At 49.8% G+C, this 24,428-nt stretch overlaps 1 protein-coding gene and 1 long non-coding RNA gene across 3 annotated transcripts; both read left to right on the forward strand.

The window, feature by feature from the left end:
- The first annotated feature begins 105 nt into the window (after positions 1 to 105).
- Positions 106 to 22,347, forward strand: OGFOD1 (2-oxoglutarate and iron-dependent oxygenase domain containing 1). Of its 2 annotated transcripts, XM_014957386.1 has the most exons (13): positions 106 to 269; positions 353 to 498; positions 586 to 632; positions 1,198 to 1,298; positions 2,145 to 2,261; positions 2,967 to 3,058; positions 5,685 to 5,813; positions 6,197 to 6,310; positions 17,942 to 18,021; positions 18,150 to 18,418; positions 20,175 to 20,297; positions 21,255 to 21,313; positions 21,811 to 22,347. In XM_014957386.1, the coding sequence occupies exons 1-13, from the start codon at positions 116 to 118 to the stop codon at positions 21,970 to 21,972; spliced, it is 1,593 nt and encodes a 530-aa protein (XP_014812872.1). In that variant the 5' UTR covers positions 106 to 115; the 3' UTR covers positions 21,973 to 22,347. The 2 variants fall into 2 exon arrangements, with proteins under 2 accessions (XP_014812872.1, XP_014812871.1); XM_014957385.1 differs by lacking the exons at positions 17,942 to 18,021; positions 18,150 to 18,418; positions 20,175 to 20,297; positions 21,255 to 21,313; positions 21,811 to 22,347 and adding exons at positions 6,981 to 7,060; positions 7,189 to 8,365.
- LOC106897023 lies at positions 11,396 to 12,932 on the forward strand. The gene is made up of 3 exons (XR_001413706.1): positions 11,396 to 11,423; positions 11,807 to 11,920; positions 12,799 to 12,932. It is a non-coding gene; the product is annotated as an uncharacterized LOC106897023 (long non-coding RNA).
- Positions 22,348 to 24,428: the final 2,081 nt, after the last annotated feature.

The following is a 24,428-nucleotide window of genomic DNA, read 5'->3' on the forward strand; positions in this document are numbered from 1 at the left end:
CGCCCTCCCGCTTCGCCCTGATTGGTCAGCGCAGCGCGCCCGGCGCCATCCGATTAGCCCGGCGGGCCGAGCGGTGCCTGCTGGGAGTTGTAGTCCGGCAGGGCCGTCAAGCACCATGAGCACCAAGCGGCGCCGCGCCTCACCGGTGGCGGCGGGGAAGAAGCGGGGGAAGCGAGAGCCACCCGCCGAGCTCTGCGCCGCCCTGAGGGACGCGGCGCTGCGGGAGCGGGCGGCGGCGGCCTGGGGCGGCGGGGAGCCGCTCCGCCACGGTACGGCCTCGTTTCCCCGCGGCGCGGCCTACGCGGCGGCGGCGGGTCCTCGCCTCCCCTCACCGGCGGCATTTCCCTCACAGAGGCGGCGGCGGTGGAGCAGGCCCCGTTCCGGCACGGCGTTATCCCCGGCTTCCTGGCGAGCCCGGCCTCGGCGGAGGCGCTGCGAGACGAGCTGTTGAGCCTCAGCTTCCACCGGCGGCGCAACGATCTCCTCTCGCTGCGGCAGGTGGGCCCCGGGCCGGGCCGGGCCGCGCCGGGGTGGGCTCCGCCGCCCTAACCCCCGTCCCTTCTTCTCTTCCATGGGCCGCCGCAGTCCGAGGAGCTGGGGGGAAGGACGGAGCCCCATGTCGCCGCGCTGAGGTAAAGCTGCTGGGCTGGGGACTTTGCCAGCTCCCGGTGAGCTCGGGGAGGGGAAGAGCCCCGGCCCGCTCCCCGGGAGAGGTGAGAGCTGTGGCCACCTCTTGCCAGAAACCGGCCCTGAAGAGGTGACTCTGTGTAGGTCGCAGCCCTGAAGTCAGTTAAGGGCTCCCCTCTGAGCACCGCGCGCTGATTCAGCCCTCGCGTTATCTGTCACTCCTGTCACTTCCAGCTCACCGCTGGTTATCGTCAGAGGTGGTGGAAACGCCGGGCTGTTTCCCGGGCTGGCTCCCGTGTGGTGCTACAGGAACAGGGTGTCTCTGCTGGGAACAGCACCCTCAGCTTCCCTGGAGGGGTTCAAGGGCAGGTTGGAGGGGGCTTGGAGCAACCTGGTGCGGTGGGAGGTGTCCCTGCACAGGGCAGGGGGTGGCACTGGGGGGCCTTTGAGCTCCCTTCCAACCCAAACCATTCTGTGATCCTATGACTGAATAGTTGGAAGGGAGATGATAAACTGTGGTGATGTTTTGTAACACGTGAGGGTGCTTACCATGTGTGCCTGGCTTCCCAGGCATGCTCTGTGTGAAGAATTCCGAGGGTGGCTTTCTGCTGTGACCCAGATTGAGCTGGAGCCCACTATTGACATCTCCTGTGCCAAATACGAATATACGGGTCAGTCTATACACACTGCTTCTCCCAAAGCTGCTACGGCTCTATAGGAAACTACAAAATACCTAATTACATAAAGCCCCCACAGCCCCTTTCTAGTTCCAGAGGGTGCTAGAAGCTATCAGCAAATCAAAAATGAAGTCCCAATTACGGAAAAAAAAAAAAAAAAGCGCCCTGTTGCTGTAGTCACGTTGCTGATGGCTTTAACTGGACCCAGCCTTGCTGCACGCCCCCGTCCTTTCAGAGTCATGCAGCCCGTGTTTGCACGCCCGCTGCTGTGCAAAGGGGTGATGTCTTCAGCTTCCAGTTGAGTTTGTGAAGCCCCATGCTAAGCTGTGACCTGGGCGAGTCCAGGTTACAACTGCACCTCCCCTTTTGGCCATGAAAAAAATCACTGTAGGAAGGGGAAAATTTTTCCTGCTGTCGACTCTACTTTTGTGCAATGACTCGTTGGTCCAGCTTTTCTGTTCCCAGGGCTCCCCCTCTATTCCAGCAACAAACCTACTCAAAGGGCAGTGCTGTATTTAAAAGAGCTTGAATCGTTATTTCATTCAGGAATCTCTGTCTGCTGTGCTCCACGGCGGCTGTGGGGGGGTGGGTGACAAGTTACAACTGCCCCTACCTTCAGAGCGGGCTGATCTGCTGATTGTAGTGCAATCCTGCAGAAATTAATCTTGCCAAATCTTGGGCTGGTGATGCTGACGAGTGAAAAATGCAGTTCTTGGAAAGGGCATGTTTTCTCTTGTCGTGCTCTTGTGGGGACAAAGCTGGGGAGCAGCTCTGCGGGGCCTGACTCAGGGGTGTGCTGGCACGGCGCCGCTGGCTGCAGCGAGAGGTGTGTGGTTGCAGATGTCTTGCTGTGCCACGACGACGAGCTGGAGGGTCGGAGAATTGCCTTCATCCTCTACCTGGTGCCACCCTGGGAGAGCAGCGACGGGGGAACGCTGGACCTGTACAGCTCCGACGGTAAGAGCTGCGAGCCCAGCCTTCTTAGAGGGCTGAAAAACGATGTTTGTGCTCCCCCTTGCAGCAGCTCTCTCTTCAAACAGGGCAGAGTTTCTCCTTTGTCCAGAGAAGCTGGTAAAATTATATAGAGATGGGCAGTAGGGGGCTTTGCAGGCAGTCCTAATGGGTGGCAGCAGAGGAACAGGAGAAGTTAATGAAAAGGGAAATCCCTTTTTTTCCATAATTTTTTTTTTTTTCCCCAAGGGCTGAGAGTAGAGGCAGGATGGAAGCGATGCCAGTAACTGTGCTTGGAACTCTAAAGTGCTGGAGATGATAACTTTTCTTTCCACCAGCAAAAGTCCACCGATTCCTCATCAAATCCTTGCTCCCAGCTCCATCCCTTACACCCAGGTGTCTGGCCAGTCCCAATGTCATGAAGTCAAAGAGAAATAGCAGTAATTTTTTTTTTTTTCCCCAAGGGCTGAGAGTAGAGGCAGGATGGAAGCGATGCCAGTAACTGTGCTTGGAACTCTAAAGTGCTGGAGATGATAACTTTTCTTTCCACCAGCAAAAGTCCACCGATTCCTCATCAAATCCTTGCTCCCAGCTCCATCCCTTACACCCAGGTGTCTGGCCAGTCCCAATGTCATGAAGTCAAAGAGAAATAGCAGTTTCTAGTGAGTTCCAGTTCATGTCTTAACCGGAGTCTGTGTTCTTCCTCCTCAGAACACTTTCAGCCACAGCACATCGTCAAGTCATTAGTGCCTTCGTGGAACACACTGGTTTTCTTTGAAGTGTCTCCAGTCTCTTTCCACCAGGCAAGGAGCTGTCTTTTGTTCATTTTTTTGATTCTCATTGTTGTGGTTATTCATTCCGTGCGTTATTACAGTCCTGGTGGGGAGGAAGAAGGGAAAGGGAGAAGTGTGGGTAGAATGGGCACTCGTGTGTGAAGGGCAGGACTCGGAGGAGGACAAGAACTGAGAAAGCCAACTTCAAACTGCCAGTCCAGCATTCTGGGGGAAGAAGAATTAAAGGGGTTGCCCACCAGAGTCTTTAACTGCTAGGGCCAGGGTCCCTTGGCAGCAGGTGACTCCAGGGAGCCAACGGGTGCCCCTTGAAACTCCACGCACACACAGAGCCAGCAGATTTCATAAAAGTAAATAATTTAACTGAAAGCTCCAGGCGCTGGGTCAGGCCGGGCTGGGTGCCTCCAGAGAGGGAGGATGAACAGAGAAGTCCCTGGGCAATTATACCCACAGGATCTACGTACGTGCCATTCATGCAACTTTTAGTCCAATGGTGATTTTTGGTCTGGGATCTTCTGACACTTTACTGAATTCTTTTTCTGTGTCCAGGCGGGCCACTCACTACTTTATCTTGTTGATTTGCAGTCTCTGCTGGGGGTTGTCACCTCCTTGTTTTCTGGTTTGTGCTTCGTGTGCACCTGTGCTCTCTGGCAGAACACGGGGAACTGAAAAAATCCCAGATTTTGGGAAAAACACTGCCAAAGCCATCAGTGTGTTATCGACGTTTACCTCACGCTAAAAGACTAAACACAGCACCGTACTGGCTGCTAGGAAAATTACTAAGAAAATTAACTCTATTGCAGCCTAAAGGCTTCAGCAAATCTCCCTGCTCATGCTAAGTAAAGCTAGGCAAACAGCATCAATCACACCATATTATAACCCTAAGTCATTTATTCTAATTAAAACTTACTTATTTAAGCTAAACAACTAATATCACTCAACAGCTGTTGGTTTGGCTGCGGTGACGAGAGAGGTTTTTGTTTGTTTGCTTGTTTTAAAGTAGCTCACAGTGCAGATGCTGTGACACTGCACAAGATTCGGCTTTACCCTCTCTCTAACACAGATGTAACGGGGTTCCCCTGTGCCAGAAACACTGATATGGTTAAGTAGGACTTTGTAGCACTTACCAGAAAGGAGCCTGGAAACAGGATGAATAAGTGTGGGGAACGACAGGATCTGGAGTCTGAAACTCATCCTCGGGCTGTAACAATCAGGGCCAAAGAGCAGGAGGTTAGAGAGGAAGGTCAGTGATGGAGGTTGGGTACATCCTCAGCTAGACCGCTTGGGGTTTCACTTCTGGGTCATTTATGTCTTACATAAATATATAAATAACAGAAGCATCTACTTGGTCACTGCCCTGATTGTTTTCAGGGAGTCATAAAAATCCACATTCCTCTTAGCCTCGTGACTGCCTCCTACTGACCTAAACTTAATCACACCTCATTGTTTTCAGGGAGTCATAAAAATCCACGTTCCTCTTGGCCTTGTGACTGCCTCCTACTGACCTAAACTTAATCCCACGTGTTGGCACTATCCAGTCCTGTGCCCTCTCTCTGATAACGGGGTTCCCCTGTGCCAGAAACACTGATATGGTTAAGTAGGACTTTGTAGCACTTACCAGAAAGGAGCCAGGATCTGGAATCTGAAACTCATCCTCGGGCTGTAAAAGCCTTTACAGCCTCAAATCCCTCTCAGACATTGGGTGAAGAGCATTTAGTCACTAATTCCTAACAGATCCGTGGTGTATGAAAGGGCCACTCACTCCAGCTCTCAAACAAACAATAGGAGCCAAAAACCTTTCAGAACAAACTCTGTTTCTTCCTCCTGTTCTAAAAACAAAACAAACAAACAAAAAACCCAGTGCAAAGACTTGATGTGCTATTCAGAAATGTACAGTTTGTGGCTTGCAACCAGTCGTAAGGGGGTGGCTTTCTTTTCACACTGCCATAACAGCACAGTGGCCTAGAATGTGAAATTGTTCCATTTAGCCCATTTTACCTCAGTGTGCAGTTTGATGAAATCAAGGTTTAGCTGCCCATCACTCCGCAAAAGCCAAGGGTTCCCACAGACCAGGTAAAAAGCCAGGACAGAGGGGTTGCTCTCAGTCTGACGGATAGATAGACCTTTAATCCAGGGGCAAAAGCATCAGGCAAATGCTCATGATGAAGGCTTGTATTTCAGCACTTTTTAAAAATTAAAAGACAAAAAAGTAGATGGATACAGTCTGCAGTGACCCACAGATGCTCGGTGTTTGCTGAGTTTCCAGGTGAAGCTGTGACAGCTAATTTTTGCAGCCTATGGTAGCTGGTTCTTCAACACCACAAAAGGGAGGAAACTAAAATGCCACTGCCTTTAATAATGGAATGACTCACAGCTCTCAGAGAGAAGGAATGGATTCTGCTGGGAGCTTGGAATAAAAGCTTGCACTGGGATTCTGGAAACCTGCAACGGACTTGAGCATCAAAATTTGCTTAAAACCCTCTTTCTGTAAGCCAGGAATAACCCAGCCTGGTCTAGCCCTTGTCTGATTTCTCTGTGTGCGTGGCAGGCTCTCCGGGGTCTCTGCGGTGCCTGTCACCAGCTGGTCCTCACACGGTTTGTGCTCTGAACACTGACACGCTGCCCCGCGTTGTTCCAGGTGTCGGAAGTCCTGTCAGAGGAGAAGTGCCGCTTGTCGGTGAGCGGCTGGTTCCACGGCCCCCCCGTCCTCAGACCCGCACGTCACGTCGAAGCCCCCCTGCCCCGGAGCCCACACATCCCCTACGACGTGAGTAACAACCCCCACTTCTGCTGCTCTGCTTTTTTCTTTCTTTCATATCCCCGAAATACCTGTTACGGGATGCGCTGATGCTTGGGGATGCTTTAAACTTTAACTTATCCATCTTTTTTAAATTTTTTTTTTCCTTTCCTCTCCATAAATTCATAGCTGGTTTCTTTCTTGTATTCCCTTCTCAACTCTGTACGTGTTGCATGCCTGCAGTAGTGCAGAGAAGGCAGCAAATGCTCATGGTGCACTTGAAAACAACAAAAAAAGAAAGGAAGGGAGCGTGTGTGTGGAGGGATCCAGCCCTGCCGCCGGCTGGGGAAGGGGAGACTAGGGAATCCTTTTCATTTTTCCAAATCCAACATTCAAATCCATTTCCCTTCCAGCATGAAATCTTGTATGAGTGGATCAATCCGGTTTATTTGGACATGGACTCCCAAGCTCAAATCCAGGAGGAATTTGAGGAGCGATCAGAAATTCTCCTGAAGGATTTTCTACAGGTGAGCCCAGCGGTTCAATCTGATGTGGTCTCCGGGACAGGTCACGGGGCTGGCAGGTGCCACGTGTCACTCAGGCTGGGAAAGCCCTTCCTTGTCCCCCTGTCAACTTCTTAGTTTCACTCCCTGCTCAGGGAATGGACCAGATGAGCTCCAGAGGTCCCTTCCAGCCTCAACCATTCTGTGATTCTGTGGGTGGATTCCCTCTGCAGGACTCACCAAAAATCAAACACTTCAACATTCCCGTTTCCTACAAGAAGCAAAGCAGGAGGATGCAGACACCTCATCCTTCCTGCTTCGTAGCCTTGAAGTGACCAGAGGGTCCTTCCTGGTCCCTCAGCTCTCACAGCACTTGGGGAGAACTCGACCCGTGTGGGGAACAAATGACCCCTAAGGGTTTTGTCTTACCTGAAGGGCTTTCTCAAGGCTGATTCTCCTCTGGGAATCTCCCTGCTCCTCCGGGCATCTGTATCTCAGTGAAACTGCATCCTCACCCAGCAGAAAATCCAAGAAGCCTTTGATACCCGTTGGTCCCTGGCAGAGAGAAGCCATGCTGCCCGCCCAGGCGGTGCCCCTCACCTCAGCAGTCCTTGGGAGCCTCAAGCAAGTTTGAAAAAAACAAATAATAAAATAGAATCCCTTACCCTTAAATTTTCTACGCTTTCTCACCTAGAAAGAAAAGTACCAAGTGCTGTGTGAAGCTTTGGAGAACAAAGACATCCAGTGGAACAGCAGGGGCCCTGCCAATAAAAGGTGGGGAATGACAGCGCCCGGCAGGAACTGCCATGAGCCTGCGGTGGTTGGTGCTGCCCCCGTGGACGTGGTCCTTGCTGGTTCTCCAACAAGGAGCTCCATCTGCTGATACATCTACTGTCTTTCAGACTCTACGAGGCGGCGGAAGAAGACAGCCTCCCCGACATCCTGAAGAAATTCCTGCAGTTCCTACGCTCCGAGGCTTTGTTTTTACTGCTTTCCAACTTCACCGGCCTAAAGCTCCACTTCCTGGCTCCCTCTGAGGAGGAGGAGGAGGAGGAGGATGCTGGGGAAGGAAGAGCAGCAGACAGCCATGGGGACAGCAGCCCCAAAGCTGAGCAGGAGGAGGCTGATGGTGACGTCCCTGAAACACGAGGCGGCGAGATGCAGAATGGTGAGTCCGGCAGCAGCAGGGAGAAAGGGCAGGAGCAGAATCCTGACTTTAAGGACATTAATCCTGGCAGCAGGATTCCCAGTGACTTTTACAGAACTAGGGTTTCACCAGCACAAACCAGGCACTTGAAGCACGTCAGGCTGGGTGTCCAAAATAAGTGACTATTGCAAAAGAATTGGGGATAAAAACGACCGATTTGAAGATACCGTTTCGAACAGACTTAAGACTCAAGTGTGGGACTCCTGTAGGAGTTAAGGCATGGGTGAGGGGGGTGTGTTAATTAATTGCCCAATAATCTTTTTCCAATAATTACACTCCTGCCTCATCTAAAGTAGATTCTTGTATGAGACCAAATCTAAAGGAAGAAAGCGAACAGAGCGGGAGTAAAGATCACTAGAATTGGAAAACCAATAATCCTTAATCCTAGTTTTAATCCTAAAACTAGGATTAAACCTTTCAGAAAATGGTGCCAGCCTAAATAACCACTTTGTTGTCAGCAATGAGATAATCATTGTTACAAAAGATTTAATTGGCATTCATGGAATGGTGCTGTTTACTTAAAACAGTGCCTCAGAAGGGTAGAATTTTTGAAAATGCTCATCAAGCAAGTTAGCAGATGCTGGAATAGAAGGTAATAAAAACCCAGATCCTACTGAAAAGCCCACCAGAATACTTACCTGGGACAAAAGCTTTGTTTTCCTGATTTCCAGGACTAGTCATTTTGCCTCTTCTACCTGCCACGTTCCTGCTGTATGATTTTAAATTCACATACGAGGAGGGCATAGTTTGAGGCTGCAGGGACTGAAAACTGAGCTAGAGCCATGGGAAAGGAAAAGCTTCCCCAAATTCTGACCTACCTCCTGGGACAGCAAGTGAAGAGTGAGTTCAGAGCAACATCCTTCTTCACTGAATCACAGAATCAGAGTCACAGAATCTTCTAGGTTGGAAGGGACCTTCAAGATCATCTTGTCCAACTGTCAACCTGACTGACAAAAATAGACACCCACACAACAAACAAGAAGCATCCCCATCACTAAACCAGACCTCCCAGCACTGCATCAACCCGTCTTTTGAACACCTCCAGGGATGGTGCCTCAACCACCTCCCTGGGCAGCCCATTCCAATGCCTGATGACCCTTTCAGGGAAAAAATTTTCCTAATATCCAGCCTGAACCTCCCCTGGAGTAACTTGAGGCCATTTCCTCTCGTCCTGTCGCCTGTGACTTGAGATGTGTCCAGGCGGGCCACTCACTACTTTATCTTGTTGATTTGCAGTCTCTGCTGGGGGTTGTCACCTCCTTGTTTTCTGGTTTGTGCTTCGTGTGCACCTGTGCTCTCTGGCAGAACACGGGGAACTGAAAAAATCCCAGATTTTGGGAAAAACACTGCCAAAGCCATCAGGGTGTTATCGACGTTTACCTCACGCTAAAAGACTAAACACAGCACCGTACTGGCTGCTAGGAAAATTACTAAGAAAATTAACTCTATTGCAGCCTAAAGGCTTCAGCAAATCTCCCTGCTCATGCTAAGTAAAGCTAGGCAAACAGCATCAATCACACCATATTATAACCCTAAGTCATTTATTCTAATTAAAACTTACTTATTTAAGCTAAACAACTAATATCACTCAACAGCTGTTGGTTTGGCTGCGGTGACGAGAGAGGTTTTTGTTTGTTTGCTTGTTTTAAAGTAGCTCACAGTGCAGATGCTGTGACACTGCACAAGATTCGGCTTTACCCTCTCTCTAACACAGATGTAACGGGGTTCCCCTGTGCCAGAAACACTGATATGGTTAAGTAGGACTTTGTAGCACTTACCAGAAAGGAGCCTGGAAACAGGATGAATAAGTGTGGGGAACGACAGGATCTGGAGTCTGAAACTCATCCTCGGGCTGTAACAATCAGGGCCAAAGAGCAGGAGGTTAGAGAGGAAGGTCAGTGATGGAGGTTGGGTACATCCTCAGCTAGACCGCTTGGGGTTTCACTTCTGGGTCATTTATGTCTTACATAAATATATAAATAACAGAAGCATCTACTTGGTCACTGCCCTGATTGTTTTCAGGGAGTCATAAAAATCCACATTCCTCTTAGCCTCGTGACTGCCTCCTACTGACCTAAACTTAATCACACCTGTTGGCACTATCCAGTCCTGTGCCCTCTCTCTGATACAGTTAACACAGTCAATAAACCCATCTTAAATCATAAACTTATTTTTAAAATAAGCACCGAGCTGGGAGTGCTGTGAACCAGACCCTCCCAGATCTGGTTGTGCTCAGAGTGATTTGCTGAAGCCCTGCCTCGTTTCTTCCACCCTTTGGTCAGTAAAGCACATTGCTGATGGAGGACTGTGTCAGGGTCAGACCCATACGAAGCCTTTACAGCCTCAAATCCCTCTCAGACATTGGGTGAAGAGCATTTAGTCACTAATTCCTAACAGATCCGTGGTGTATGAAAGGGCCACTCACTCCAGCTCTCAAACAAACAATAGGAGCCAAAAACCTTTCAGAACAAACTCTGTTTCTTCCTCCTGTTCTAAAAACAAAACAAACAAACAAAAAACCCAGTGCAAAGACTTGATGTGCTATTCAGAAATGTACAGTTTGTGGCTTGCAACCAGTCGTAAGGGGGTGGCTTTCTTTTCACACTGCCATAACAGCACAGTGGCCTAGAATGTGAAATTGTTCCATTTAGCCCATTTTACCTCAGTGTGCAGTTTGATGAAATCAAGGTTTAGCTGCCCATCACTCCGCAAAAGCCAAGGGTTCCCACAGACCAGGTAAAAAGCCAGGACAGAGGGGTTGCTCTCAGTCTGACGGATAGATAGACCTTTAATCCAGGGGCAAAAGCATCAGGCAAATGCTCATGATGAAGGCTTGTATTTCAGCACTTTTTAAAAATTAAAAGACAAAAAAGTAGATGGAAGAATGTGAAATTCTTCCATTTAGCCCATCTTACCTCAGTGTGCAGTTTGATGAAATCAAGGTTTAACGGTGCCATCACTCCGCAAAAGCCAAGGGTTCCCACTCTGTTCTAAAAACAAAACAAACAAACAAAAAACCCAGTGCAAAGACTTGATGTGCTATTCAAAAAATGTACAGTTTGTGGCTTGTGACCGGTCATAAGGGGGTGGCTTTCTCTTCACACTGCCATAACAGCACAGTGGCCTAGAATGTGAAATTCTTCCATTTAGCCCATCTTACCTCAGTGTGCAGTTTGATGAAATCAAGGTTTAACGGTGCCATCACTCCGCAAAAGCCAAGGGTTCCCACTGACCAGGTGAAAAGCCAGGACAGAGGGGTTGCTCTGAGTCTGATGGATAGATAGACCTTTAATCCAGGGGCAAAAGCATCAGGCAAATGCTCATGATGAAGGCTTGTATTACAGCACTTTTTAAAAATTAAAAGACAAAAAAGTAGATGGATACAGTCTGCAGTGACCCACAGATGCTCGGTGTTTGCTGAGTTTCCAGATGAAGCTGTGACAGCTAATTTTTGCAGCCTATGGTAGCTGGTTCTTCAACACCACAAAAGGGAGGAAACTAAAATGCCACTGCCTTTAATAATGGAATGACTCACAGCTCTCAGAGAGAAGGAATGGATTCTGCTGGGAGCTTGGAATAAAAGCTTGCACTGGGATTCTGGAAACCTGCAACGGACTTGAGCATCAAAATTTGCTTAAAACCCTCTTTCTGTAAGCCAGGAATAACCCAGCCTGGTCTAGCCCTTGTCTGATTTCTCTGTGTGCGTGGCAGGCTCTCCGGGGTCTCTGCGGTGCCTGTCACCAGCTGGTCCTCACACGGTTTGTGCTCTGAACACTGACACGCTGCCCCGCGTTGTTCCAGGTGTCGGAAGTCCTGTCAGAGGAGAAGTGCCGCTTGTCGGTGAGCGGCTGGTTCCACGGCCCCCCCGTCCTCAGACCCGCACGTCACGTCGAAGCCCCCCTGCCCCGGAGCCCACACATCCCCTACGACGTGAGTAACAACCCCCACTTCTGCTGCTCTGCTTTTTTCTTTCTTTCATATCCCTGAAATACCTGTTACGGGATGCGCTGATGCTTGGGGATGCTTTAAACTTTAACTTATCCATCTTTTTTAAATTTTTTTTTTCCTTTCCTCTCCATAAATTCATAGCTGGTTTCTTTCTTGTATTCCCTTCTCAACTCTGTACGTGTTGCATGCCTGCAGTAGTGCAGAGAAGGCAGCAAATGCTCATGGTGCACTTGAAAACAACAAAAAAAGAAAGGAAGGGAGCGTGTGTGTGGAGGGATCCAGCCCTGCCGCCGGCTGGGGAAGGGGAGACTAGGGAATCCTTTTCATTTTTCCAAATCCAACATTCAAATCCATTTCCCTTCCAGCATGAAATCTTGTATGAGTGGATCAATCCGGTTTATTTGGACATGGACTCCCAAGCTCAAATCCAGGAGGAATTTGAGGAGCGATCAGAAATTCTCCTGAAGGATTTTCTACAGGTGAGCCCAGCGGTTCAATCTGATGTGGTCTCCGGGACAGGTCACGGGGCTGGCAGGTGCCACGTGTCACTCAGGCTGGGAAAGCCCTTCCTTGTCCCCCTGTCAACTTCTTAGTTTCACTCCCTGCTCAGGGAATGGACCAGATGAGCTCCAGAGGTCCCTTCCAGCCTCAACCATTCTGTGATTCTGTGGGTGGATTCCCTCTGCAGGACTCACCAAAAATCAAACACTTCAACATTCCCGTTTCCTACAAGAAGCAAAGCAGGAGGATGCAGACACCTCATCCTTCCTGCTTCGTAGCCTTGAAGTGACCAGAGGGTCCTTCCTGGTCCCTCAGCTCTCACAGCACTTGGGGAGAACTCGACCCGTGTGGGGAACAAATGACCCCTAAGGGTTTTGTCTTACCTGAAGGGCTTTCTCAAGGCTGATTCTCCTCTGGGAATCTCCCTGCTCCTCCGGGCATCTGTATCTCAGTGAAACTGCATCCTCACCCAGCAGAAAATCCAAGAAGCCTTTGATACCCGTTGGTCCCTGGCAGAGAGAAGCCATGCTGCCCGCCCAGGCGGTGCCCCTCACCTCAGCAGTCCTTGGGAGCCTCAAGCAAGTTTGAAAAAAACAAATAATAAAATAGAATCCCTTACCCTTAAATTTTCTACGCTTTCTCACCTAGAAAGAAAAGTACCAAGTGCTGTGTGAAGCTTTGGAGAACAAAGACATCCAGTGGAACAGCAGGGGCCCTGCCAATAAAAGGTGGGGAATGACAGCGCCCGGCAGGAACTGCCATGAGCCTGCGGTGGTTGGTGCTGCCCCCGTGGACGTGGTCCTTGCTGGTTCTCCAACAAGGAGCTCCATCTGCTGATACATCTACTGTCTTTCAGACTCTACGAGGCGGCGGAAGAAGACAGCCTCCCCGACATCCTGAAGAAATTCCTGCAGTTCCTACGCTCCGAGGCTTTGTTTTTACTGCTTTCCAACTTCACCGGCCTAAAGCTCCACTTCCTGGCTCCCTCTGAGGAGGAGGAGGAGGAGGAGGATGCTGGGGAAGGAAGAGCAGCAGACAGCCATGGGGACAGCAGCCCCAAAGCTGAGCAGGAGGAGGCTGATGGTGACGTCCCTGAAACACGAGGCGGCGAGATGCAGAATGGTGAGTCCGGCAGCAGCAGGGAGAAAGGGCAGGAGCAGAATCCTGACTTTAAGGACATTAATCCTGGCAGCAGGATTCCCAGTGACTTTTACAGAACTAGGGTTTCACCAGCACAAACCAGGCACTTGAAGCACGTCAGGCTGGGTGTCCAAAATAAGTGACTATTGCAAAAGAATTGGGGATAAAAACGACCGATTTGAAGATACCGTTTCGAACAGACTTAAGACTCAAGTGTGGGACTCCTGTAGGAGTTAAGGCATGGGTGAGGGGGGTGTGTTAATTAATTGCCCAATAATCTTTTTCCAATAATTACACTCCTGCCTCATCTAAAGTAGATTCTTGTATGAGACCAAATCTAAAGGAAGAAAGCGAACAGAGCGGGAGTAAAGATCACTAGAATTGGAAAACCAATAATCCTTAATCCTAGTTTTAATCCTAAAACTAGGATTAAACCTTTCAGAAAATGGTGCCAGCCTAAATAACCACTTTGTTGTCAGCAATGAGATAATCATTGTTACAAAAGATTTAATTGGCATTCATGGAATGGTGCTGTTTACTTAAAACAGTGCCTCAGAAGGGTAGAATTTTTGAAAATGCTCATCAAGCAAGTTAGCAGATGCTGGAATAGAAGGTAATAAAAACCCAGATCCTACTGAAAAGCCCACCAGAATACTTACCTGGGACAAAAGCTTTGTTTTCCTGATTTCCAGGACTAGTCATTTTGCCTCTTCTACCTGCCACGTTCCTGCTGTATGATTTTAAATTCACATACGAGGAGGGCATAGTTTGAGGCTGCAGGGACTGAAAACTGAGCTAGAGCCATGGGAAAGGAAAAGCTTCCCCAAATTCTGACCTACCTCCTGGGACAGCAAGTGAAGAGTGAGTTCAGAGCAACATCCTTCTTCACTGAATCACAGAATCAGAGTCACAGAATCTTCTAGGTTGGAAGGGACCTTCAAGATCATCTTGTCCAACTGTCAACCTGACTGACAAAAATAGACACCCACACAACAAACAAGAAGCATCCCCATCACTAAACCAGACCTCCCAGCACTGCATCAACCCGTCTTTTGAACACCTCCAGGGATGGTGCCTCAACCACCTCCCTGGGCAGCCCATTCCAATGCCTGATGACCCTTTCAGGGAAAAAATTTTCCTAATATCCAGCCTGAACCTCCCCTGGAGTAACTTGAGGCCATTTCCTCTCGTCCTGTCGCCTGTGACTTGAGAAAACTTACTTATTTAAGCTAAACAACTAATATCACTCAACAGCTGTTGGTTTGGCTGCGGTGACGAGAGAGGTTTTTGTTTGTTTGCTTGTTTTAAAGTAGCTCACAGTGCAGATGCTGTGACACTGCACAAGATTCGGCTTTACCCTCTCTCTAACACAGATGTAACGGGGTTCCCCTGTGCCAGAAACACTGATATGGTTAAGTAGGACTTTGTAGCACTTACCAGAAAGGAGCCTGGAAACAGGATGAATAAGTGTGGGGAACGACAGGATCTGGAGTCTGAAACTCATCCTCGGGCTGTAACAATCAGGGCCAAAGAGCAGGAGGTTAGAGAGGAAGGTCAGTGATGGAGGTTGGGTACATCCTCAGCTAGACCGCTTGGGGTTTCACTTCTGGGTCATTTATGTCTTACATAAATATATAAATAACAGAAGCATCTACTTGGTCACTGCCCTGATTGTTTTCAGGGAGTCATAAAAATCCACATTCCTCTTAGCCTCGTGACTGCCTCCTACTGACCTAAACTTAATCACACCTGTTGGCACTATCCAGTCCTGTGCCCTCTCTCTGATACAGTTAACACAGTCAATAAACCCATCTTAAATCATAAACTTATTTTTAAAATAAGCACCGAGCTGGGAGTGCTGTGAACCAGACCCTCCCAGATCTGGTTGTGCTCAGAGTGATTTGCTGAAGCCCTGCCTCGTTTCTTCCACCCTTTGGTCAGTAAAGCACATTGCTGATGGAGGACTGTGTCAGGGTCAGACCCATACGAAGCCTTTACAGCCTCAAATCCCTCTCAGACATTGGGTGAAGAGCATTTAGTCACTAATTCCTAACAGATCCGTGGTGTATGAAAGGGCCACTCACTCCAGCTCTCAAACAAACAATAGGAGCCAAAAACCTTTCAGAACAAACTCTGTTTCTTCCTCCTGTTCTAAAAACAAAACAAACAAACAAAAAACCCAGTGCAAAGACTTGATGTGCTATTCAGAAATGTACAGTTTGTGGCTTGCAACCAGTCGTAAGGGGGGGGCTTTCTTTTCACACTGCCATAACAGCACAGTGGCCTAGAATGTGAAATTGTTCCATTTAGCCCATTTTACCTCAGTGTGCAGTTTGATGAAATCAAGGTTTAGCTGCCCATCACTCCGCAAAAGCCAAGGGTTCCCACAGACCAGGTAAAAAGCCAGGACAGAGGGGTTGCTCTCAGTCTGACGGATAGATAGACCTTTAATCCAGGGGCAAAAGCATCAGGCAAATGCTCATGATGAAGGCTTGTATTACAGCACTTTTTAAAAATTAAAAGACAAAAAAGTAGATGGATACAGTCTGCAGTGACCCACAGATGCTCGGTGTTTGCTGAGTTTCCAGGTGAAGCTGTGACAGCTAATTTTTGCAGCCTACAATAGCTGGTTCTTCAACACCACAAATGGTAGGAAACTAAAATGCCACTGCCTTTAATAATGGAATGACTCAAAGCTCTCAGGGAGAAGGAATGGATTCTGCTGGGAGCTTGGAGTAAAAGCTTGCACTGGGATTCTGGAAACCTGCAACGGACTTGAGCATCAAAATTTGCTTAAAACCCTCTTTCTGTAAGCCAGGAATAACCCAGCCTGGTCTAGCCCTTGTCTGACTTCTCTGTGTGCGTGGCAGGCTCTCCGGGGTCTCTGCGGTGCCTGTCACCAGCTGGTCCTCACACGGTTTGTGCTCTGAACACTGACACGCTGCCCCGCGTTGTTCCAGGTGTCGGAAGTCCTGTCAGAGGAGAAGTGCCGCTTGTCGGTGAGCGGCTGGTTCCACGGCCCCCCCGTCCTCAGACCCGCACGTCACGTCGAAGCCCCCCTGCCCCGGAGCCCACACATCCCCTACGACGTGAGTAACAACCCCCACTTCTGCTTCTCTGCTTTTTTCTTTCTTTCATATCCCTGAAATACCTGTTACGGGATGCGCTGATGCTTGGGGATGCTTTAAACTTTAACTTATCCATCTTTTTTAAATTTTTTTTTTCCTTTCCTCTCCATAAATTCATAGCTGGTTTCTTTCTTGTATTCCCTTCTCAACTCTGTACATGTTGCATGCCTGCAGTAGTGCAGAGAAGGCAGCAAATGCTCATGGTGCACTTGAAAACAACAAAAAAAGAAAGGAAGGGAGCGTGTGTGTGGAGGGATCCAGCCCTGCCGCCGGCTGGGGAAGGGGAGACTAGGGAATCCTTTTCATTTTTCCAAGTCCAACATTCAAATCCATTTCCCTTCCAGCATGAAATCTTGTATGAGTGGATCAATCCGGTTTATTTGGACATGGACTCCCAAGCTCAAATCCAGGAGGAATTTGAGGAGCGATCAGAAATTCTCCTGAAGGATTTTCTACAGGTGAGCCCAGCGGTTCAATCTGACGCGGTCTCCGGGACAGGTCACGGGGCTGGCAGGTGCCACGTGTCACTCAGGCTGGGAAAGCCCTTCCTTGTCCCCCTGTCAACTTCTTAGTTTCACTCCCTGCTCAGGGAATGGACCAGATGAGCTCCAGAGGTCCCTTCCAGAAACACCTTCTTAGTTTCACTCCCTGCTCGGGGAATGGACCAGATGAGCTCCAGAGGTCTCTTCCAGCCTCAACCATTCTGTGATTCTGTGGGTGGATTCCCTCTGCAGGACTCACCAAAAATCAAACACTTCAACATTCCCGTTTCCTACAAGAAGCAAAGCAGGAGGATGCAGACACGGTGGATTCCCTCTGCAGGCACACCGTTCTGGAGGGACTCACCAAAAATCAAACACTTCAACATTCCCGTTTCCTACAAGAAGCAAAGCAGGAGGATGCAGACACCTCATCCTTCCTGCTTCGTAGCCTTGAAGTGACCAGAGGGTCCTTCCTGGTCCCTCAGCTCTCACAGCACTTGGGGAGAACTCGACCCGTGTGGGGAACAAATGACCCCTAAGGGTTTTGTCTTACCTGAAGGGCTTTCTCAAGGCTGATTCTCCTCTGGGAATCTCCCTGCTCCTCCGGGCATCTGTATCTCAGTGAAACTGCATCCTCACCCAGCAGAAAATCCAAGAAGCCTTTGATACCCGTTGGTCCCTGGCAGAGAGAAGCCATGCTGCCCGCCCAGGCGGTGCCCCTCACCTCAGCAGTCCTTGGGAGCCTCAAGCAAGTTTGAAAAAACCATAATGAAATAGAATCCCTTATCCTTAAATTTTCTACGCTTTCTCACCTAGAATTCCCGTTTCCTACAAGAAGCAAAGCAGGAGGATGCAGACACCTCATCCTTCCTGCTTCGTAGCCTTGAAGTGACCAGAGGGTCCTTCCTGGTCCCTCAGCTCTCACAGCACTTGGGGAGAACTCGACCCGTGTGGGGAACAAATGACCCCTAAGGGTTTTGTCTTACCTGAAGGGCTTTCTCAAGGCTGATTCTCCTCTGGGAATCTCCCTGCTCCTCCGGGCATCTGTATCTCAGTGAAACTGCATCCTCACCCAGCAGAAAATCCAAGAAGCCTTTGATACCCGTTGGTCCCTGGCAGAGAGAAGCCATGCTGCCCGCCCAGGCGGTGCCCCTCACCTCAGCAGTCCTTGGGAGCCTCAAGCAAGTTTGAAAAAACCATAATGAAATAGAATCCCTTATCCTTAAATTTTCTACGCTTTCTCACCTAGAAAGAAAAGTACCAAGTGCTGTGTGAAGCTTTGGAGAACAAAGACATCCAGTGGAGCAGCAGGGGCCCTGCCAACAAAAGGTGGGGAATGACAGCGCCCGGCAGGAACTGCCATGAGCCCGCGCTGGTTGGTGCTGCCCCCGTGGACGTGGTCCTTGCTGGTTCTCCAACAAGGAGCTCCATCTGCTGATACATCTACTGTCTTTCAGACTCTACGAGGCGGCGGAAGAAGACAGCCTCCCCGACATCCTGAAGAAATTCCTGCAGTTCCTACGCTCTGAGGCTTTGTTTTTACTGCTTTCCAACTTCACCGGCCTAAAGCTCCACTTCCTGGCTCCCTCTGAGGAGGAGGAGGAGGAGGAGGAAGATGCTGGGGAAGGAAGAGCAGCAGACAGCCATGGGGACAGCAGCCCCAAAGCTGAGCAGGAGGAGGCTGATGGTGACGTCCCTGAAACACGAGGCGGCGAGATGCAGAACGGTGAGTCCGGCAGCAGCAGGGAGAAAGGGCAGGAGCAGAATCCTGACTTTAAGGACATTAATCCTGGCAGCAGGATTCCCAGTGACTTTTACAGAACTAGGGTTTCACCAGCACAAACCAGGCACTTGAAGCACGTCAGGCTGGGTGTCCAAAAGAAGTGACTATTGCAAAAGAATTGGGGATAAAAACGACCGATTTGAAGATACCGTTTCGAACAGACTTAAGACTCAAGTGTGGGACTCCTGTAGGAGTTAAGGCATGGGTGAGGGGGGTGTGTTAATTAATTGCCCAATAATCTTTTTCCAATAATTACACTCCTGCCTCATCTAAAGTAGATTCTTGTATGAGACCAAATCTAAAGGAAGAAAGCGAACAGAGCGGGAGTAAAGATCACTAGAATTGGAAAACCAATAATCCTTAATCCTAGTTTTAATCCTAAAACTAGGATTAAACCTTTCAGAAAATGGTGCCAGCCTAAATAACCACTTTGTTGTCAGCAATGAGATAATCATTGTTACAAAAGATTTAATTGGCATTCATGGAATGGTGCTGTTTACTTAAAACAGTGCCTCAGAAGGGTAGAATTTTTGAAAATGCTCATCAAGCAAGTTAGCAGATGCTGGAATAGAAGGTAATAAAAACCCAGATCCTACTGAAAAGCCCACCAGAATACTTACCTGGGACAAAAGCTTTGTTTTCCTGATTTCCAGGACTAGTCATTTTGCCTCTTCTACCTGCCACGTTCCTGCTGTATGATTTTAAATTCACATACGAGGAGGGCATAGTTTGAGGCTGCAGGGACTGAAAACTGAGCTAGAGCCATGGGAAAGGAAAAGCTTCCCCAAATTCTGACCTACCTCCTGGGACAGCAAGTGAAGAGTGAGTTCAGAGCAACATCCTTCTTCACTGAATCACAGAATCAGAGTCACAGAATCTTCTAGGTTGGAAGGGACCTTCAAGATCATCTTGTCCAACTGTCAACCTGACTGACAAAAATAGACACCCACACAACAAACAAGAAGCATCCCCATCACTAAACCAGACCTCCCAGCACTGCATCAACCCGTCTTTTGAACACCTCCAGGGATGGTGCCTCAACCACCTCCCTGGGCAGCCCATTCCAATGCCTGATGACCCTTTCAGGGAAAAAATTTTCCTAATATCCAGCCTGAACCTCCCCTGGAGTAACTTGAGGCCATTTCCTCTCGTCCTGTCGCCTGTGACTTGAGAAGAGCAATAAGGTCTCCCCCCAGCCTCCTCTTCTCCAGGCTGAACACCCCCAGCTCCCTCAGCCTCTCCTCATAAGACTTGTGCTCCAGACCCCTCACTGTCTCCAGGCTCCTCATCCCTCACCAGAAGCATCTGGTCGTTTCAGGACGTTCAGCACAGACAGGTTGCAGGCTTTTGAAGTTCGGAACGCTACTTTGGAGGGGGAAAAAAACCCAAAACCCTGAAAACAAAAGGAGAAACTGGTTAAACCAAAGCCCATTGCAGCTTGGTCCCTTCCAAAGAGCAAATCCTAGCCCGGCTCCTCCACGTCGGTCAAAGCACGTAACTTAGAGCCACCTCTAGGAAAAAAGTGAATGTGAGATCTGTGGTTTGGCTTTGTCTTTGTGTTTCCTGGGGTGGGCAAACACAGCCCTGGGGTGGCCTGGCAGCGCCGGGGCTTGTCCCCCCTGGGGCCTTGAGATGGGCAGGCGTCAGCTATCCTGCAATTCTTCATTGTTTTCCCTGGCTTGTGTCTGCCCTCTCCTAGGCTCGGGTGCCCCCGTGTGTGCCGGGGAGCTGAGGCTCTGGACCCACGGGCACTACACGCTCGTCCACGACGCTCAGGCAACGGAATTTGCTCTGGACCTGCTCTTCTTCTGCGGCTGTGAGGGTAAGGGGGCAACACGTGAGATAGAAGTCTCTCCTTACCTGAACGAAGGACTTCTGAGTCCTCAGCAGCGCTGCAATAGCCAAAAATTTCTCTGCTTTTTCCTACCTAGAAGGGCTCTGCAGGCTTTCTCCTGCTCCTCACTTCTGCATAAGATTGGGGAGCGCAAAGATTGGGGAGCCGGGAGGTGGCGCTTGTCCTCACTTCTGCATAAGCCCCTGTGCAAAGATTGGGGAGCCGGGAGGTGGCGCTTGGGCAGAGGGAAAGGCTTCGTCTCCCAGAGCTTTGCTCTCACCCAGCTGTGGCTGGGAGGGTCAGGTGGCCAGAGTCACTGCTAAAAGTGCTTCATTTCACCCCTTTTCCTCCTCAAAATGACCACTGCCTCCAATCCACAGAGCCCAGGGTTTTCAGAAGTCACGTCTGGGCGTTTTAGGCTGATTGCTGGTTAGATAGTGGGGAAAACAAAAATCCAAAGGTAAGCGATTTGGACCGGCTGAGCCCAGAATGCAGGGCTGGAGCCACCTGGCACATGCTGGGAATTACACTGGAAGCCTTTTGCATATCTGCTGAGGCCAAACCGCTCTCCGTGCGAGGAGCGGAGTGCCAAGCAACCTTAAATGGCCTGTCTGTGGTAAAAGGCAAGGCTGGTGCGTTGGCTTCAAGCTGTCTCTGATTTGAAAGAAAAGAAATAAAATAGACTGGCAGGAGATAAACTGGGGATCGTCCTGTATCCGGGAACTACGGAGAGTGGGATGGAAAACCGGTGTCTCCGGAAAGCTGTTATAGAATCATGGAATCATCCAGGTTGGAAGGGACCTTCAAGATCATCTGGTCCAACCATCAACCCAACTCTGACTAAAAAAACCATCACTAAACCACGTCCCCCAGCACCACGTCAACCCTGTTGCGGTGCCTGGACAGCGCCAAACTTTCTAAGAACCTTTCTTTCTCTATTTTAAGACTGGGATCCAGAATACGGCGGCTTCACTTCCTACATCGCTAAAGGTGAAGACGAAGAGGTAAGAGCCCGGGTTGGTAGCTGCAAATGAGATAAAATTGGTTAGGGTGGAGAGGCATAATTACAGTTGGTGGTAACGCTGACGTAACCCTGCGGGTGCTCGGTGTCGAGCTGGAGCCTTCCTGCCGCAATCGCTGCTCCGGGGCGTAGCTCCGGCCTCCAGAGGCTGGTGTTCACCACGGAGCTCAAGCCTCGTGCTCTCGGGGTGCCCAATGCCACCTGCACCCCTGGCTCTCAGGAAGCCTCAGCGAGGCAGAGGTGATGCTTTTCCAGGGGAATGCTCCTCATTGGGGTCACGGTCGGTGTCGGCGAGAGCCCTGAATCCCTCACTGTCTGGTAAAGACTTTGGGTTGAGGGCTGTTAAAATGAAAATAGTGACATTTTCTTACCACCAGACCTTTGTTCCGAGGAGCTTTTGAAAGGGTTTCATTCGGTTCCTCCCAGGAACGCTGTCAGAGCCCGTTTTGTGCAGCTGATTTCATTTTTCATTCCTTCCAGCTGCTGACGGTGAACCCGGAGGACAACTGCTTGGCCTTGGTTTACAGAGACAAAGAAACCATGAAGTTTGTCAAATACATCAATCAGCGGAGCTCGGCACGCCTGAAAAAGCATCCCAACAGAAGAGGATTTTGGGATTTTTCTTTTGTCTATTACGAGTGATGGTGCCGAGTGTGACCGTGGAGTCACACGGAAAGCAGTGGTGGCGGGGGGGGGGCAGGTTTGTCCCCGCTTTTCCGCTGGGGCCTCTCTGAGCCAAGATAAACTTTGCTGCTGCTCATTTCCTCACACCGTACCTGAGCTGTACCCGCTCAGGGGGAGGTTGGGGTGACTTTTTTATTAACTGCATAAATGGGAATTTGGTCTCCTCCCCAGTGCGTTTGTAACACGCGCTCTCGACTGCTTTTAATGCTGCACGGAGGGGCTCAGGGTGACACAACTGTCACCTTTCCAGCTGGGTGGGAGGCAGCTCCAGCCTGCCAGGGTGAAAATTACAGCTGTACATTGCCCCAAGCTGATGACTGATTTTATTAAAAAAAAAAAGAAAAAAGGAAATGGGTCAGTTGAATCCTTCAAAGGCTGGTTGGGCGAGTTGTGTTACAAAATGGCCCAAGACGGTTTCTGGGGCTTAACTGTGTTGGCTGTGTGTAGAGGCAGGAATAAAGGAGCTGCCCTGGGAAATATGAGGTTTTTCCAGCTGCACAACTCTGGGGAGCTGGGAAGGAAGAGCCAGTGAGGCTCGAAAGCTGCTGGCATGGAGCAGGACCTGGCACCGTAACAAGGAGCAGGACTTCATTATGCTAAACGCTGTGCAGACAGACCCAGGTGCAGCCCTTTCTCCAAGTAATTTACAAGTTAAGGAGACGAGAGACCTGCTCCTGGGTCCTTTCTGGGAGAAGGTTGTGGTGACAGGGAGGGTGGCAGGAAGGTGCTAACTCACCTCTCCCTGGCTTGTCCACGGGCAGCAGGAAGGTCACCAACAGCGTGGCCTCATGTCCTGATTTATCCTGGGGTCTGCTGGGCTCCAGCGTGGCTTCTGTCACCAGAGATCCTTCCAGGCAGCAGGTACCCAGCTCCCGTGGCAAACAGCAGAAGGAAGATGGTAGTCTCGGTGCAGGAAGCTCAAAGCAAGGCGAGCTGCGTTGGCACAGGAGTACTCTGTGCCCCTCTAAGCAGGGTGTCCTTCGGGCACCTTCGTGAAGATAGAGGAGCAACAACCTTCACCTGCCACCCCAAGGCACAAGGCTCCAAAAGGGAACCACCCAGGTGTGAAGCTGCAGCTGCTGCTTCTAAAATGGAAGGTTTCTCAGCCCCCGCTTCTGTTTGCAGCTACTTAAAAAGCCAACGGGATGAAGCGAAACACAGGACACTCTGCAAATCACTAGTTTTTGGGGAGAAAATATTTCTTATTCTGATCTGCTGCGGTAGAAACACACGAGTAATGGAGGTTTCAGAGAAACAAAAAGTAATTTTAAAAAATAAAATGGCTTGGGTAGTTTTGAGCAAAGGTGACAGACACCCCAGCTATTCACAGCAAAGCTGGGAGTCAATTAATTAACAAAACGAAGGTACTTAGTCTACTGCATCACCAACCCGAGAGCGTGCTTGGTGGGTGTCGGAGCAGCCTCCCAGGAGACTGGGAAGAAGCTGGGCTGGGCTCTGAAGGTCGCTGCTTTTTAACAATAAATAATACACTAGAGGGCACAGCAGCCCCTGCCTGGGCCAGCCCCTATCTCCCCGATCGCACCCGGAGCCACCCTTCTGCCTCCGGTGACACAGATGAGGTAATTTCGGAAGCCAGATTTGCAGTCAGCGTTCAAGGATTTAAAAATCAACACGTCTGTGCTGCTCCCACCCTCCCCATTCAGCCCCACGCGTGGCCGGTGCTGTGGGGGCAGGGGGGAGACTCCGTCACCCAAATTCCCCACCACACGAGCTGCTTGGGAGAGAGGGAGGGATCGACCGCACCGACAGTGGGAGCCCTCTCTATGGACGCTCTTGGACACTTCTATCTTGTGTCTTGGGGGACACAAATCTGTATTTACAGATGGGTGTAGCTGCTTGCAAAGAGCTCTGATCGTTACAGGAAGGGGTATGAATAGGAAATACATATCCACAAAATAAGGCAGGCAGCCTAGAAAAACGACTGAGAACGGCAAACAGAGTTAGGGAGCGTGAGCCAGAGAGAACAGAAGCTTCATACCCGCATGAAACTCCCCACAGAAGGTCCCTCAGCTCAGCTGCCCGAGGAGGCACGTCCCCCACCGCCTGCCTGCGCCCCCAAAGCTCGGCCTTCCACCCACAAAAACGGCAGATTTCAGTTACTGAGTTGGGCAAACGCCTCCCAACGCGTTTTTTCGGGATTTGGTGGTTATAAGTTTGCCGAGTAGCTGAAAAACAGGAGCAGTTCAACAGCGAGCAGGACACAGCAGTTTAGCTGGAGACCGGGCTGAAATGGTTTGGGCACCTGTAAACACGCAGCAAAAGCTGTGACACTGGGCATTCAGTGAATTAGTATTAATTGGAGAAAGGGGGGGAGACACTTGGAAAACCAGGAGAAATCAGACAACCTGTCGTCAAGGAACAGTCTGTTTTTTTTGTTGTTGTTTTCAAACCCC

Source organism: Calidris pugnax, unplaced genomic scaffold (assembly GCF_001431845.1).
Source record: "Calidris pugnax isolate Ruff unplaced genomic scaffold, ASM143184v1 scaffold292, whole genome shotgun sequence".
Lineage (NCBI taxonomy): Eukaryota > Metazoa > Chordata > Aves > Charadriiformes > Scolopacidae > Calidris > Calidris pugnax.

Coding starts and splice junctions, on each gene's coding strand:
- OGFOD1 (XM_014957386.1), top strand. CDS start 116: ATGAGCACCAAGCGGCGCCGCGCCTCACCGGTGGCGGCGGGGAAGAAG. Junction 270..352: donor CGGGGAGCCGCTCCGCCACG/GTACGGCCTCGT, acceptor TTTCCCTCACAG/AGGCGGCGGCGGTGGAGCAG. Junction 633..1,197: donor CCCCATGTCGCCGCGCTGAG/GTAAAGCTGCTG, acceptor CTGGCTTCCCAG/GCATGCTCTGTGTGAAGAAT.